Source organism: Helicoverpa armigera, chromosome 13 (assembly GCF_030705265.1).
Source record: "Helicoverpa armigera isolate CAAS_96S chromosome 13, ASM3070526v1, whole genome shotgun sequence".
Classification (NCBI taxonomy): domain Eukaryota; kingdom Metazoa; phylum Arthropoda; class Insecta; order Lepidoptera; family Noctuidae; genus Helicoverpa; species Helicoverpa armigera.
In genome coordinates this window covers 8,063,461-8,081,380 of record NC_087132.1, presented here as the reverse complement: position 1 = coordinate 8,081,380, position 17,920 = coordinate 8,063,461, and the positions used below count along the sequence as shown (strand labels likewise).

At 39.0% G+C, this 17,920-nt stretch overlaps 2 protein-coding genes across 2 annotated transcripts; both read left to right on the top strand.

Moving 5' to 3' along the window:
- The first annotated feature begins 662 nt into the window (after positions 1–662).
- On the top strand, positions 663–6,556 carry LOC135117728 (uncharacterized protein DDB_G0290685-like). Its single transcript, XM_064037629.1, has 14 exons — positions 663–1,371; positions 1,636–1,686; positions 1,777–1,824; positions 2,077–2,130; positions 2,258–2,377; positions 2,568–2,618; positions 2,842–2,892; positions 2,972–3,025; positions 3,373–4,200; positions 4,831–4,857; positions 4,903–5,022; positions 5,238–5,564; positions 5,944–6,033; positions 6,408–6,556. Exons 2-13 carry the CDS (start codon positions 1,677–1,679, stop codon positions 6,018–6,020), a joined length of 1,767 nt encoding a protein of 588 aa, XP_063893699.1. The 5' UTR covers positions 663–1,371; positions 1,636–1,676; the 3' UTR covers positions 6,021–6,033; positions 6,408–6,556.
- Positions 6,557–10,669: 4,113 nt separating this feature from the next.
- LOC110370723 (uncharacterized protein DDB_G0290685) lies at positions 10,670–16,877 on the top strand. Its single transcript, XM_064037387.1, has 3 exons — positions 10,670–10,745; positions 15,062–15,169; positions 15,709–16,877. The coding sequence occupies exons 1-3, from the start codon at positions 10,694–10,696 to the stop codon at positions 16,716–16,718; spliced, it is 1,170 nt and encodes a 389-aa protein (XP_063893457.1). The 5' UTR covers positions 10,670–10,693; the 3' UTR covers positions 16,719–16,877.
- Positions 16,878–17,920: the final 1,043 nt, after the last annotated feature.

The window sequence follows — 17,920 nt, the reverse complement described above, 5'->3', positions numbered from 1 at the left end:
GCAAGAATGCCACTCAGCAGGGTGGCTCCCCAGGCAGTCAACCAGGCAAGAATGCCACTCAGCAGGGTGGCTCCCCAGGCAGTCAACCAGGCAAGAATGCCACTCAGCAGGGTGGCTCCCCAGGCAGTCAACCAGGCAAGAATGCCACTCAGCAGGGTGGCTCCCCAGGCAGTCAACCAGGCAAGAATGCCACTCAACAGGGTGGCTCCCCAGGCAGCCAACCAGGCAAGAATGCCACTCAACAGGGTGGCTCCCCAGGCAGTCAACCAGGCAAGAATGTCGTCACTCAACAGGGTGGCTCCCCAGGCAGCCAACCAGGCAAGAATGCAACTCAACAGGGTGGCTCCCCAGGCAGCCAACCAGGCAAGAATGCCACTCAACAGGGTGGCTCCCCAGGCAGCCAACCAGGCAAGAATGCCACTCAGCAGGGTGGGTCCCCAGGCAGCCAACCAGGCAAGAATGCCACTCAGCAGGGTGGGTCCCCAGGCAGCCAACCAGGCAAGAATGCCACTCAGCAGGGTGGCTCCCCAGGCAGTCAACCAGGCAAGAATGCCACTCAGCAGGGTGGCTCCCCAGGCAGTCAACCAGGCAAGAATGCCACTCAGCAGGGTGGCTCCCCAGGCAGTCAACCAGGCAAGAATGCCACTCAGCAGGGTGGCTCCCCAGGCAGTCAACCAGGCAAGAATGCCACTCAGCAGGGTGGCTCCCCAGGCAGTCAACCAGGCAAGAATGCCACTCAGCAGGGTGGCTCCCCAGGCAGTCAACCAGGCAAGAATGCCACTCAGCAGGGTGGCTCCCCAGGCAGTCAACCAGGCAAGAATGCCACTCAACAGGGTGGCTCCCCAGGCAGTCAACCAGGCAAGAATGTCACTCAACAGGGTGGCTCCCCAGGCAGCCAACCAGGCAAGAATGCAACTCAACAGGGTGGCTCCCCAGGCAGCCAACCAGGCAAGAATGCCACTCAACAGGGTGGGTCCCCAGGCAGCCAACCAGGCAAGAATGCAACTCAACAGGGTGGCTCCCCAGGCAGCCAACCAGGCAAGAATGCAACTCAACAGGGTGGGTCCCCAGGCAGCCAACCAGGCAAGAATGCAACTCAACAGGGTGGGTCCCCAGGCAGCCAACCAGGCAAGAATGCAACTCAACAGGGTGGCTCCCCAGGCAGCCAACCAGGCAAGAATGCAACTCAACAGGGTGGCTCCCCAGGCAGCCAACCAGGCAAGAATGCAACTCAACAGGGTGGCTCCCCAGGCAATCAACCAGGCAAGAATGCAACTCAGGCGGGCTCTGGAGGGCAGAACGGATCTCAAGCAGGTGAACCAGGGAATAAAATAATAACAACTATCACTACTTCATCTGGATCTCAAAGCGGTAAGTACTCGTCGTTTAAAGTATTGCTAATGTAATAGAAAACCCCAACACGTTAATCCAACTTGTAATAGAATGTACACTTCATTGACATACTTTAACTAGCTGTTTCAAAATACTTATTCACCTGGATATTAAATTGATGTTTCCATAAAATAAGTAGCCTGCAACCAGTCGCCAAGGTTACACGTATCTCCATAAAAGATGATGATCGTTCACCTACTTGAAGTTGAATAATTTAAGTTTTTTTTTTTACTTGCATTATAGTTGTGGTGTCTGGACAAGGAGGGTCAGCTACTACATCGGGCATGTCAGAAGGTAGGCATACATTTAAAACTTTAAATATTTCGTCAGTAAACCACAGACTACCAACCCAATTATACTTTCGAACGTTTCATCTTATTTCAGGTGGCACTAATGACGGAAATAATTCACAATCGACCACTAAGACTTCAGGTAATGACGTTGGAATGGCTCGGTAGGAACGTATGCTTCAAATCATTAAACATTTAGTCTTACGATATTCTCATCATCATCTGTTTAATGTCCATAGGTTTGAAACTGACGCTTCAGATAGTAGAAACTAATAGGACTCAAAGATTCATGCAATAGAATATAGATGCTTTAATTATAAAGTTTACATGCAAATGCTAAGTAACTAGTGCTACAGCTGGACTTCTATTCACACAGACAGTTTTTATTTCGCAGGCACTTCTTCAGGAAATGCTTCAGGTGGCTCAACCTCTGTAACCTCATCAACATGTGTGTTAAGGATATTTTACTTTTCTATTTAATTTTCTAATTTAACTTTAATCACTCATAATGATGATTATAATAATTTTATGATATCGTGAGATTTTATATATTACTGTGTTCTTGATTTTTTCAGTAAACAAAACTTCAGAATCTGGGCAATCAGGTGGAAACAACGCACAGGGCAAAACTCCATCAGATAAGCCAGGGACGAAGACAACTATAAACATAACTGATTCCTCAGGATCTCAAAGCGGTAGGTTCTCTATTCAGAAAACACATGCACAAGCATGTTTGGCATAATGCTGATCTGGATCTAATTGGCGCAACCTTTTGTTATTTTTCTATTTTTTTATACCATGTGCATGTATGTCTTGTGTTGTGTCAGTAATTTTTTTTTCTTTCAATTTGAAGATCTAAATATTAATCTGTGTCTGACTTTCTAGTTGTGATATCTGGTCAAGGAGGAACCGCTACTACATCTGGATCGACAACAGGTTAGTATATAGTTTAAGTTGCCTACTCGAAATTACTGAGTTAAAGGAAATCTCATTGAATCTCAGGAATCTCACTGGCATGAAAATTACATCTGTCCCATCTCTTGAACGTAGGTACTTTTAATGATAAATAAGAAAAATAAAAATAATTAAAACACCCAATAATTTAAGCCAAACATTTGATATTAATCCAGTAGTATTAAAATCTAATCCTTTTCTTCAGGCAATACTAAAGATGGAGACGGATCAACGAAATCAACTTCCCAGACTTCGGGTAATGATACTTTTTCACTAAATCATATATTAAAGAATTAGTAAAAACAATGGTTACATACAATGTACTAAAATTTCAGGCACTTCTTCAGGGAATGCTACAGCTGGCTCGACCACTGGTAGTTCAACAAAAGGTGTGTTTTTTACAAATATGTTGGTTCACATAAACGGCACGGCGCAGCTATCGTTACATATATTATGTAGCTGCAAGCTCGCTGTCATCCTGTCGTCGACTTAAAAAAATCTCATTTTGATGTTAAAAAATGTTTTATAGAGATATGATTTCAGGGTGTAATTCAAATGACAAGTTAAACGCTGGGTTACAGCTGCGCCGTGCCATGACGTTCATGTGTGCAATGACCTTAAACTGACCCATAAATTCTCAAATCACAAACAAACAAACCAACTGTATCTCAATTGAACAAAAGGTTGAAATCGTCTCGTCACTTGCACTTATTTTTAATAACAAATTTCTTTTTAGTGAGCAAGACAAGCGAGACTGGTGACAACCAAAATAAACAATCAGGCGGTGACAACCAAGATAAACAAACAGGTGGTGACAAACAATCAGGCGGTGACAACCAGTCAGGTGGTGACAAACAATCAGGCGGTGACAACCAGTCAGGTGGTGACAAACAGTTAGGCGGTGACAACCAGTCAGGCGGTGACAACCAGTCAGGCGGTGACAACCAGTCAGGCGATGACAACCAATCAGGCGGTGACAACCAGTCAGGCGGTGACAACAAAGACAAGCAATCAGGCGATGACAACCAATCAGGCGGTGACAACCAGTCAGGCGATGATAACCAATCAGGCGGTGACAACCAGTCAGGCGGTGACAACCAGTCAGGCGGTGACAACAAAGACAAGCAATCAGGCGATGACAACCAATCAGGCGGTGACAACCAGTCAGGCGATGACAACCAATCAGGCGGTGACAACCAGTCAGGCGGTGACAACCAGTCAGGCGATGACAACCAGTCAGGCGATGACAACCAATCAGGCGGTGACAACCAGTCAGGCGATGACAACCAATCAGGCGGTGACAACCAGTCAGGCGATGACAACCAGTCAGGCGATGACAACCAGTCAGGCGATGACAACCAATCAGGCGGTGACAACCAGTCAGGCGGTGACAACAAAGACAAGCAATCAGGCGATGACAACCAATCAGGCGGTGACAACCAGTCAGGCGATGACAACCAGTCAGGCGATGACAACCAATCAGGCGGTGACAACCAGTCAGGCGATGACAACCAGTCAGGCGATGACAACCAATCGGGCGGTGACAACAAAGACAAGCAATCAGGCGGTGACAACCAGTCAGGCGATGACAACCAATCAGGCGGTGACAACCAGTCAGGCGGTGACAACCAGTCAGGCGATGACAACCAGTCAGGCGATGACAACCAATCAGGCGGTGACAACCAGTCAGGCGATGACAACCAGTCAGGCGATGACAACCAATCAGGCGGTGACAACCAGTCAGGCGGTGACAACAAAGACAAGCAATCAGGCGATGACAACCAATCAGGCGATGACAACCAGTCAGGCGATGACAACCAATCAGGCGGTGACAACCAGTCAGGCGGTGACAACCAGTCAGGCGATGACAACCAGTCAGGCGATGACAACCAATCAGGCGGTGACAACCAGTCAGGCGATGACAACCAATCAGGCGGTGACAACCAGTCAGGGGATGACAACCAGTCAGGCGATGACAACCAGTCAGGCGATGACAACCAATCAGGCGGTGACAACAAAGACAAGCAATCAGGCGATGACAACAAAGACAAGCAATCAGGCGATGACAACAAAGACAAGCAATCAGGCGGTGACAACAAAGACAAGCAATCAGGCGATGACAACAAAGACAAGCAATCAGGCGGTGACAACAAAGACAAGCAATCAGGCGATGACAACAAAGACAAGCAATCAGGCGGTGACAACAAAGACAAGCAATCAGGTGGTGACAACCAAACAGGTGGTGACAACAAAGATAAGCAATCAGGTGGTGACAAACAGACTGGTTCAGGAAAATCTGGGGATAATACTGACGGACAGGATAACAGAGGTTGTGGGGTCAATGATGATATCGACAATGAAGAATCAGACGATCTTGATCAAGAAGGTTTGTAAAAAGTGCTTTATTTCTAAATTTTATTAAAGCGCACCTAATCGTAGCTTTCTTTACGAAAGTCCAGCACAACTCGCAATGATTTTCGCGTTATTTAAGATTACAGCCTAGAAAAGTTTTAGTTAAAGGAAAAGCAAAAAATATCATAGCATACATGACAAGTCTGATAGTTGATATTTAGTTAGTGATTGTTAAATATTTTTTAACAGGAGGTGATGAAACGGACTCTGGAGATGACAATGAATTACAATCAAATGATGAAAATGATGATTCAGATGGCTCTGATGAAGGAAATCGGGAGGTTAACGATGATGATGAGTCTTTAGATGAAAACCCTCGTCGCAGGTCACGAAGGTCTAGAAGAAGGCTAAGGCGCATTTTCAGGCGAAGGTTTGGCTCCAAGGATCCAAGCCCATATGTTCAAGGCTTCCCTATCAAAGGCATCCCATTAAACGACTTTATTAAACAAATCTTCCCTAACAGAGATTTTACTTTGGAAGAATACGAACGGTATGTTCGTCGTCCCTACAGGAGGAGTAAGTTTCATCTTATTACTTTTTAGTTTATACAGATTCGATACAGAATTTATGAAATCATTGTCGACTTTTTAACGAACGGTTCATGATAATTATTTCGATCTTTTGACGATTATTTTACTAATCAAGAAAGCTTTTCTTTGTACAACTTCCTGAGCAATTTATGCAAGCATATACATATAGCTATATAGCCACTATTGCAACGATATACCTCTATAGTAAGTATAGATATGAGAGCTAGGCCTCTTACTCTTACAGTTTTTTCCCAAATAGCTTTGAAACATAGTCTGTTAAAGCCATTTCAGCCTGATAAGGGAATCGAACCCAAGCCCTTGCATTTTCATTATTAAAATGTAATCTAATTGTTTTTTCTTTTCAGTCCGGGCTCGTGCGAATAGAAGAAGGCGTAGGGAAAGAAAGCGTTGTTCTTGCAAAAATCGAAAACCAGAAAACTAGACGCGCTACAATGGTTTGTATGGCATTACTTATTATTCAATATTTCTTATTAATCTAGTTTTGTTACATACAAAAAGCTAGCAAAAAGTATTTATATTTTATACTAGCTTCTACCTGCGGTCTCACCCGAGTCCCGAGATAACTGACTCCCATAGCCGGGTGGTAGCATAAACTACCCTATGTTCTATATATGTATGTAGGTCTAAGCTACTTCCCCTCTAGTTTTCAGCTTAATCGGTCCAGCCGTTCACGCGTGATAGCGTGACTAAGGGATACAGAGATTCATTTTCTATACATATAGATTTGTCTAGATTTTTACTTTCAACTAAGAGAAAACCTCACTCTCTAAAGATTTCATACTAATTCTTGTGTTTTTTCTTATTTCAGCACATACCTACCTAGAATAAGAAGTGAAGAAATAATCCGACAAATGCGGCAAGAAAATGGACCCGAGTTATTAATATTCAAACAAATATATAATCAATTTTGGTTGTGGATAAATTTTTAATGGCAATAAATTCAAGCAAGCATGATAATTTACCTTTTTATTTGCTAGAGGTTCCTCTCCCTTCATCCTTTAATTATGTAGACAACTTGACTCGCAAATAGCCTCAAAAGAAATATTAGTAGAAATATAAGAAATTTCCTCTAAATACTAACAAGTCAATCTTATAAGGCAGAATAAGCTATTCTTTTGCAGAAAAGAATCTAGCTATTTCGAATGGTTATCTCTTGTAAAAACACTAGTCACTCAGCTGCATCCGATTAGACTGGAAGCTGACCCTAACATAGTAACATAGCATGATTTGGATCCTTTCTCAACAAGTGTGGCGGCAGCCAGAAGGTCGTTGAGCCTTAAGCTCTTCAAGTGGCCCAGATTTAGTTTATTATTTTGAAATTTAGATATATCTACTCATTTTTTTTTCTCTTTGTGTTTAAAAATGCTATTGTTTAAAATTTATATTATTGTCTCAAACGTTGCACTGATGTGTGATCACGTTATTTCTAGGCTGATATTATAAGCGAGGACTCGTAATTGGCTCTCTGTCGACTATGACTTCCTTTTATTGTTTAGTTTTTGTTTAGCTGTAAGTTCTCCATAGTGTAATAAATAAATAAATAGTTGGAAAAAGGTTAGGCAGATGTAATCATCTGCCTAACATTTTCTTATAAGTAAAAAGTGCTAACTAGGAAAAATAAATATGATGCAGGTATTTTCAGTAGCAGTCCTGAAATAGAGCTCAAAAAGAATAAAAATAAAAATAGGAAAGTTTAGTTAGAAAGGAGAGTTAGTTGTATTTGCAATAACAAAGCTCGTCGTCCATAAATCCTAGATGAGTATTCAACCTGATTTTCTTTTCGTGTGTTCACCTGCATCTACTTTGCATCTTATCATCTTATCTTTGTCTATCTAAAATATTTCAAATCGGACCTGATATGATCTGCGACTGAAGATAAATTTCAGTTTTAAATGTTAAAATATAGTAACGCAGATCCAGAGCGGCTTTGACACGAAAACATTGAAACAAAAAAAATGGATGATAGCCGGGGATATGGAAAGTAGCGGATTCTTCGCTGAAGTGCCTTATTATATTACTAAGCCAGGTCTAATTTATTAGCGATTTATCGCTGAACTAAATTTTATACCTTTTATAGATTGGAAATGTCAATGCAAATATGCTTGAATGTTCTATGTCCAAAAGAAAGAAACGCCACATACGATTTTGAAGTTGAGGAAAGTGGCTTATATTTTCTAACACATGAGAACAAAGAAAACAAAGTTAAATACGTTAATATACTAGTTAATGTATGTCGATCAACACAAAGAAAAAATAAAAAATAAGCAAAAATTAAAAATAGAATCAAAATGAGCGAGCATTAGAAATCCTTTTTAATAAGTACATTGCATAATTCACTGTCCTGTGTTGTATGTAGGCGACTTAACATCTCAATCGTCTTACACACACATGACACACACACACACACAGATCATCACACCACTTTTATTTTGATTATTCATTAAGTATGAATCACTAGATCAATATTGACTTTGATTGCACCACCCTTACAAAGATTCGGGAATCTGTAAGACAAATGCGACTGTTTTCATATCGCTCACGATGTGTCCGCAAAGCTAGGACAGTGTTTTGATAGCATTCGCCATAAATAAGCACCATGTCGGTGTCCTCCGCGGTTATGTAACTTAAAAAAAAAAACACTAAAATGGCTTCCACTTTCACATACCCGATGTAACGTTTACTAAAATACCTACGTAAATCCTTTATAAATAACAACAAGTCGTACAAGTATTTCGCTGGTGATTGATACACCCGTGCATCGGAGAGCACGTAAATGTCGGTCCTGCGCCTGATCTCTCTCCGGTCGTGTCGGATTACCGTCCCATCGGGCTATGAGAGTTAAGGAATAGTGAGTGCACCTATGTCTGCGCAAATGCTCGTGCACTATAATATGTCCTGCGTAGTTGGCTAATTTCCTTACATGAGAACAGCCGCCGTAGCCGATAATCGGCTAGGAGGACATCATCATCATCACTTGGTACCTTTAGAACACACTTACGGAAGTTCCATATTACATCACAAAAAAAAACTAGGTATGACGATTTCAAATACGTCCATAATCTAGCGATAGCAGATACCTGCCGTGATGCTGTTTCGTTGCCGTGTTCCGGTTCACTTGTAGTCTGACAAAACTAGTACTAGCAGATTGCATAATAACACATTTTTGCACTACATTATTAATCATACATAGTTCATATTCAAACACAACACACACAGAACATAAAACACTTATTTCAAATACACACAGCACACACCAATTATCTACTCGACGTCCGTGCGTCATTTTCGGGATCCAGCAGAATACCAGCGTCAGGTATTCTACCTGACACATTCTGAGCTGGACTCCCATTCGGTGCAAGCGTAAGACACTGCACCACGCCGTTAATTTTTGTATTTTATGTTTGTCTTTCTACCCACTTCTTGTTTTGTTTTATTTCTCATTATGTATTTTTATGGTGTCTTGTTGTTTGTCTAAATAAATGTTTTATCTATCTATCTATCTATCATCAATTCGGTAGTTTCCAACGAGTCAAATTCATAACTTTTATTGAACTGTAAGGATACTCTCTATGCAATACATATGAAAAGGCAAGCTATGGCGTCACAGATTTTTCACATCAAACTGCCATTGTCAAATTCAAATTCTTTATTTGTGTGTCACCTGAAAGTTAAATATCTACCCCACATACATATTATGGCGCGGCGGCTTACTACAATGGAGAAATGGCATGATCTTCAAAGCACAAACAAAGGATTTAGATTCATCAATAAAATGCATTCTATCAACAATATATACAAGGCTTTCTATCGATAATTTCAATCTTACTGGTGAGTCTTAGACATAAAGTAAATAACCACTAGAGAGCGCACTCGCCAATTTCTTCTAAGAACACGACTCACCACTGCGGGCGGGGGGACGCGGCATAATCCGCGGCTACTATTGGTCAGTTCACGGTCGCTACTAAAGGATCGTACTGATCGTAGCCTTATAGTACGCGCAAAATCACTAACTTTTGGCGAGCGTCGAGGCACTGTATGCGCAGTCAAGTGGTTTTATAGTCTTTGGTCTTAGACCAAGTCAACCGTAGTCTGCTTAATTAGTTTGAAAAAATAAAAGTTAAAACAAAAGAGAGTCGAAACAAATCAACTATTTATCACATTGCAACTAGCTTTTATCATGTATTCTGTAAGGTTTCAGTGTCATGTTAAACGCGCCTGAATACAGTGTTCATATTCATATTGTTTACAAGACGGTTTCCCGCGGTTTCGCCCGCGTTCAGTGGGAAATACTTAGGTACTGCCTGCACCGGGATAAAATATAGGAATATTGTAGCTATCTATCAGTGAATAAATGGAAATCCGACGATTGCCCTCTACATACAAACTTACCTATTTATAATAATATTAGGTCAGGTATTAATATAAAATGGTTGACACAAAACCCGCACACTACAAACTTTTAGTCTGCCGATAGCTTGTTTGAGCTCACAAATTAGTATGAAGATGGTAGTACCTACGCCAAACATCGGATCAGCTGTCGGCCATCTACTTATTCTGACTGTAGTATGTCGGTATCTACTTTTATGAACCCTAACAGGCACAACAAGATAGTATTCAGGAGAGAAAGAGGCGTGTTCATGAAATCACCTTCTGAACTGTGTGAGATTGATTATTTCTTTTCCTTCGCTTACATTAAAATAGATGTGCAGAGTATTACAAACCTACTCTTGCAATGTTAAATGCAGCTAAAAATGCGCAACAAAACCGTTGTGTCAATTTGTCTATGACATAGAATCCTATAAAGTATTTATTTTATATATAAAAATGCAGTCAAGTGCATGACGAATAGTATACATAAATATTCAATAAATACAATTAAATTAATAGTCTACTTATTATTAAATTTAGTATTCCAAATCCACGACATAATAAAAACAAATGACGCCCGATTAGCCACAAAACCTGAGTCACGAATAATCATGATACACTAATAAATTTAATTTCTATAGGTAAGTACTGTCTAATAACTATAATTTTACCTATAAATATAGATATGACATTTCACTGATGTTTAATGTAACAAAAGCATTCGCGATGGCGAGGCATCGGTACCTGGTATATGCATTTGTCATTACCTTCGCAATTGGTAAGTCCCAATGTATATCCATAATACTAATACTAGCTGCCGCCCGCGGCTTCACCTGCGTGGTGTTTTGATTAAAAGTAGACTGTATTAATCCAGGGTATCATCTATCTACATCCCAAATTTAAACCAAATCGGTCCACCACTTTTTGCGTACAACATCCATACATTTTCCCTAACTTTCACATTTATATAATAATAGGGGTTAAAGTATGAAATTGCCGATTTGTACTGAAAACCTAAATTGTATTTTTTTTAAATTTTTAACAAACTTATTTAATCAAAATAGTTGCCATTATTATCTATACATTGCGGTCATCTAATAAGAAGGTCATTTATGCCTTTACGATAGAACTCTGAGGATCTAGACTGCACAAACAGTGTGAAAGAATTTTGTTCTGCCTCCTGGGAAGAAACTTCTTGTGACGTAGATAATTGTCCAAATCACAAAAAAAATGGTCGTCCGTTAGAGCAAGGTCTGGCGAATATGGAGGAAGACGAATAGTTTCCAACTGCAGTTCCTGAAGAGTTAAAACGGTTTATTTTGCTGTATGAGGCCTCGCGTTGTCATGGAGCAATAGCGGTGAAGGTCGATTCATGAGTCGTGGCTGTTTTACTGCTAATTTTTTCAACATTATTCGGTGTTCGGCTGGGTATCTGGGTAGTTTGACTAGGATCGGCGTTCACCGTCTCTCTTAATTTCTCGTTAATCACCTGTCAGGCGGTCTTTCTCATGGCTCGTTCTTCAAGTCGAAGTTTCCACCACGAAAGCGTTTAATCCAAAATCGCACGGCGCGTTCTTTAGCAGACACCTCTTCAAATGCAGCATTGATATTGCGGGCTGTTTCTGCCGTTCAATCCCGCGTCGGAACTCATATTCAAAAATTACTCAAATTTTCGCAGTATCCATCTTTCTTGTTTAACCGTCAAATCCGTAGCGGACCCCAATTGGGGTCTGAACATCAATGTCACCGTAAGCTCGGTTTAGACCCCAATCGGGGTCTTGCGAATCAGTCATACACTTTCCTAATTATTTACGCTCATATTTATTTTCTTTCCAATCAAACCGCATTTGTGAGTACCAAATAAAATAACTAAATAAATTTAAATTATTTTTACGCATTTAAACCTTTCATATTTAGCATCCCGTTAGAAAATATACCTTTTTAAAATCCAATCGTAATTACCGGGAATTCCGATCGAACTCGCCATGTTTGTTTACATTAGTTGTTTTTTTAAATTTGAAGACGCATAGACAAGATGGCGACGGTGATAGAAGTTTTGCATCGAATGATCCGATTCGTTAAAATAAAGAATCGATTAAATAATTTTATATTATTTGATATTATTATATTACTAAATTGCACTTTTGTATACTTACCATAATCTGAAAATAAATTAGGAAAAGTAAGATGACTTAATTTATTTTGAAAAAAATGCTAGAAAATCAGTGGTAGAAAATACGTTGTAGCCGGAATAAAAAAGATCTTCGGTTTTTAGGGTTTCTGAAGACGGCAAATGAAGACTTATTTTTCTTCGGGTGTTTTATGTGCAGGATTCCTGTAGACCTGCCAAACTTAATGGCGATTCGTTACTTCCAACTTTTTAATTGAGCGGCAACGCTATTTGACGAGAGCCGTAGTTAGGTGTAGTTATCGCAAAATTTTAAGACGATTTTATTGTTTGAAAGGGCAAATAGTTCGCTGTTCATCGAAAGCTGATCTAAGATGGAAAGATGGCCGCCGCCGACTTATTTTTAACCGACTTTCCAAAAAGCGGAGGTTCTCAATTCGACCGTTTTTAGGGTTCCGTAGCCAAAATGGCAAAAACGGAACCCTTATAGTTTCGTCATGTCCGTCTGTCCGTCTGTCCGTCTGTCACAGCCGATTTACTCGGAAACTATAAGTACTACAGTGATGAAATTTGATGGGAATATGTGTTGTATGAACCGCTACAAAAATATGACACTAAATAGTAAAAAAAAGAATTGGGGGTGGGGCCCCCCATACATGTAACTGAGGGATGAAATTTTTTTTTTCGATGTACATACCCGTGTGGGGTATCAATGGAAAGGTCTTTTAAAATGATATAAAGTTTTCTAAAAAACATTTTTCTTAAAGTGAACGGTTTTTGAGATATCAGCTCTCAAAGTCGTAAAAAGTATGTCCCCCCCCCCTCTATTTTTATAACTACGGGGTATAAAATTCTAAAAAAAATAGAGGTGATGCATGCTAATTAACTCTTTCAACGATTTTTGGTTTGATCAAAGTATCTCTTATAGTTTTTGAGATAGGTTGATTTAACTGTAATTTACGGAACCCTTCGTGCATGAGTCCGACTCGCACTTGGCCGGTTTTTTTTTGTATGTTTGTTACGCGATTACTCAGCCATTTATTTATCGATTTTGGTGATTCTTTTTTTGTTTGATAGCGTATACTTCCGAGGTGGTCCCATTATCAGGTCAGGATCTGATGATGGAGCCTTGAGAAATCGAGGGCGACTCTCGAAAATTGTAAGCATAGATAAGGTTATAACTTGACACTCAGATGTATGTCTGATAACACTATGAAACAGTAAAGGTTTGGAGCTGACCTGATGATGGAGACCAGAGAAGGTCGAGGGAACTCGACAACTGAATATTTAATCTTTCTCGTGTTTGTGCTTATATTATTCGTATTTCCGAGGCCTCTGCAACAGTGAAGGAGGTGGAGACGAGAGAAGTTCGGTTGTCGAGTTCCCTCGACCTTCTCTGGTCTCCATCATCAGGTCAGCTCCAAACCTTTACTGTTTCATAGTGTTATCAGACATACATCTGAGTGTCAAGTTATAACCTTATCTATGCTTACAATTTTCGAGAGTTGCCCTCGATTTCTCAAGGTTTCCATCATCAGATCCTGGACCTAATAACAAATATGGGGAATATACCCTTTCGACCAAAAACAAACATCCAAATTGAGAACCACCTCCTTTTTGGGATTCGGTAAAAAATATTTGGTGACTTTAAAATCAATCAATTATTATTATTGTTTCTCATCATCAAATAAGTACATTACTTTGGTAGTTACAAATTGCATTATATTTCAGAACACCAGGCTTACCCTCCGCCGAAACAAAAATCTTAGAATTGTTGAGAAATAATATAAGAATAAATTAAAATTCAAATAAGAATAATAAAAATTCAATTAAAGTTAAAAATTAATACGAATGACGCAACACCAAAATAAATAATACATATAAAAATTGAATGCTAGAAACTTTCATAAAACTTAAATATATTTTTTCTTAACAACAAAAACAAATTGAACCTATAATTTAAAATTAAGAAATAAAATTGAAATAAGTTGCTATTAAAAAATAGGTATATATAAAATTGGTATTCGATTATTTATAATAAATATCCGATTTAGGTATCGAATGCACACCGCTGATTGAAAAAAAAAAAATACTCCATTCCAAACTCTACTTCTTTTTGATCTTGTAAATTGTTCATTTTTATTGTGTATTTTATGTGCTGATTTTTTAGTTGTTGAACATAAATAAGTGCACGAAATGTATTGCAACGGATTGAAAATGTTACAAATATGACGTTTGTGTTGTGTTTGAGAAAGTGATGCGATTATTTATTGGTAATGTTTCACCAAATTTGAAATGCCTAACTTTTCGATAGACTTAAAAACACCGTAATTATTATCTTTTTCTGAATTAACTGACCCCATTTGACCTTTGCACGTTGTTGTCAAATAAGTGAGCTCTAAAGTTATAGTTAAAATACTTCTGATCAGGCATTACGGACTTAGAATTCAGGTGTTGAAAGTTAGTACAAATTTTTGACTTCCATGTCGCGATTCAAAATTCCCGCCGAATCAACGGTAAAGTCATATGTCAAAATCTTGTCGAGCAGAGGGGTTAAGTTGAATAACAAAAACAATTGAACATCGATAATCAAATGTTTCACATTTTTTAAAAGAAGAACATCACAGAAACCACGTGAAAAAAGTTCCATTCGAAAACCTCAAACCATGAAGACTCTATGGCAATTCAAAAACCTACTAGAATAAAACGGCAATTTCATACTTTAACCCCTAATATTATGTAGGATGCGTAAAATATACATGGTTAAAAAATTGCAATGGAAAAGCTCCTCTAGTTTTATAATAGCAAAACATACAAAAGTAACTTCGTCAGCAATAAATGAATATTAAGAGCCATTCAAGAAATACAATACCACTTCTACTCTAAACTATGTGTATATCGGTAGTTTGAAACTTGTTTTCACTTACCCTTATACCCTTTTGTAATAATGTATTCTGAATTTTCAGTTGAAAGCCATGCCGCCAATACACAAATAACTCAAGTCTCGACAAACGTTTATTCTCGATATGGACAAGGTGAAAATACTTTTCCAAGAAGGGATCAATCTGATGGTGGTGAGTAATATTATATTATCTTTTTAGATATTTTTAGTGTAGGTACTATATACACTATACATACTATATATACTGTCTGCACATATAGACGATTATATTTTTGTTATTATAAAAAGAGTTTCAGATCAAACCAAACAACAAAATTATACATGCTGTTGTCTGCGTCTACTATTTGAAATACTAATGTTATATAGCCCGGTCAAAATAGACATAAAAGTAGTGGTCAAACAACAAAAATTCCCACAAAGCTGATTTTTAGTGGAGAGCTAGATTTGATCATTATAAATAAAATACTGAAAGTCCCCATCGATCCCATGTGTGCGTCAAAAGTTATTCGAGGTCAAATGTCAAAATTTTAGGTTTTTAGTTTTTTTTTCGAAAACGGTAAGTTTTATCAAAAAAAGACATCAGACCAAAGTTGTAGATCTTTAAATTTTATACAAAAATGGGATTAACAGTTTTCTCCTAAACCTTACCATTCCTGAGATAAATATAGCAATTGTTTTTTAATAAATAACGTTTTTATCCGGATGATGCAGGTTCAAACAATATGGCGGCAGAGGTAGCCAACCAAGATCAGGCTTCAACTGATACGTCCCAGGAAAATTCCAGTCAGAACATCGATCAGAACTCCGGTCAAGGAGGTAATCAGAACAAGGGTCAGGGAGGTAATCTGAATAAGGGTCAAGGAGGTAATCAAAATAAGGGTCAAGGAGGTAATCAAAATAAGGGCCAAGGAGGTAATCAGAACAAGGATCAAGGAGGTAATCAGAACATGGGTCAAGGAGGTAATCAGAACAAGGATCAAGGAGGTAATCAGAACATGGGTCAAGGAAGTAATCAGAACAAGAATCAAGGAGGTAATCAGAACAAGAACCCAGGAGGTAAACCGAACAACAACCCAAGAGGTAACCCGAACAACAACCCAGGAGATAAACAGAACAATAACCCAGGAGGTAAACAGAATAACAACCCAAGAGGTAATCAGAACAACGATCAAGGACGTAATTCGGATAGAAATCGAGGAGATAATCAAAACGATGATCAGGGAGATGATGAAAACTCTGATCGAAGGCGTAATCAGGACAATGACCAAAGAGGTAATGGCAACAATGACCAAAGAGGTAATGGCAACAACGATCAGAGAGATAATCGCAACAATGATCGAGGAGGTAATCGCAATGAGCGAGGTGGTAATGATAACAATGACCAAGACAACGGTCGAAACAACGACCAGAGAGATAATCGAGGAGGTGATCGCGACAACGAACGAGAAGGAGATCGCGACAGCGAACGAAGAGGTGATCGCAAAAACGAAAGAGGAAGTGATCGCAATAACGACCAAGATCGTAATCGGAATGACGGACAACGTCCTGGTACCAGAATTGACGAAAACGATCCAAGAAGAAACCCACGGGGGGATCCCAGATACATTCCTGAAAGAGAATATGGTCTTATACCTAGCATCAAACGAAAGTTTAAATCTAAGCTCAGAAGGAAGTTTGAGAAAGCTTATTCCATCAAAGAACGGCTACTTGGCCGCTTGTAGACGTCACACTTGGGGTTTATAAAAAAATTCACCGCGCCACTTACACGCGCAAAGTTTTCAATTTAACTATCAAAGCACTGGTAATAATATATTCAAGAAAATTGTGGAACCGTCATCATAACACACCAATTTGTCACATGATTAAATAAAATATATGCACCTGAAGTTGTTTTATTTTGAGTTAACTTTCAGATCACAATTACACTCCAAAATTACATAAGTTCTTAATAGGTTGGTATAGTACCTACAAGATCACCTTGGAAGTTACAAAAAATAGTCAATAATGTTGAATTCTTAAGTCTGGGGAAAACTCACACTGCGTATAATATTATTACAAATTAAAAACTGTATAAAAACACACGGCTATGTGACATAATCTGGAATATCAAACATATTGCGCGAGTCCTGTATCACACAGTTCTAATATTACTTTGTTCACGGTAAACGGATTGGCTGGCCATGCTTTGAATATCAAAGTGGTAAAAAAAAAAAGATTCGTCGTGTCTTTGAAGGCTCGTGGATACGTGATAGATTCCACATAATGGCATCGGATAGAAGACAGAAGGCCGCCTCCGAAACCAAATCTAATTTAAAAATAAATAACCCTCCGAAGAAAACATACGTGTCTTTAGGGTTGAAGGAACCAGGGGAAAATATGGTGATACTACTTTGTAGGCACTTTCCTTTATATTTTTTGAAAATGAGACAGTCAGGAACAAGGGAAGGTCAAGTACTTACCTTTAGATGCATATTCGTATGGCCGGTCTTCATAAAATATTATTTCTGCAATGTTGCCAACAGTAAGCTTTACATTAACAAATACTATTTACCAAACAATATAAGTACATAATTAAATCGTGATACCTCTGATGTTAATTTCGCCTTTAAGACTATACTGGGTGAACTATCAAATGTTTGTACAAGGCAACGGTTTGCCAGACATTTACATAAACACGACGTGTTTGGAGCGTGAATGCAGATAAAATGTTATAACGTTGAGTAATTGTTGTAAGTTCGAAAGGCAGGAATAGTTTGATCGTAGCAGCGAAATACTCCAATTAATTTGTTTGGTAAACGCCATCAGTATTACTGTAAGACTTATATGGCCCACCAACGTAGTTGTGTAGATCATTTTGAATTTATTATGATTTTGATCAAAACATTTCATCCAAATATAAGATGTAAAATTAACATAATGAGAA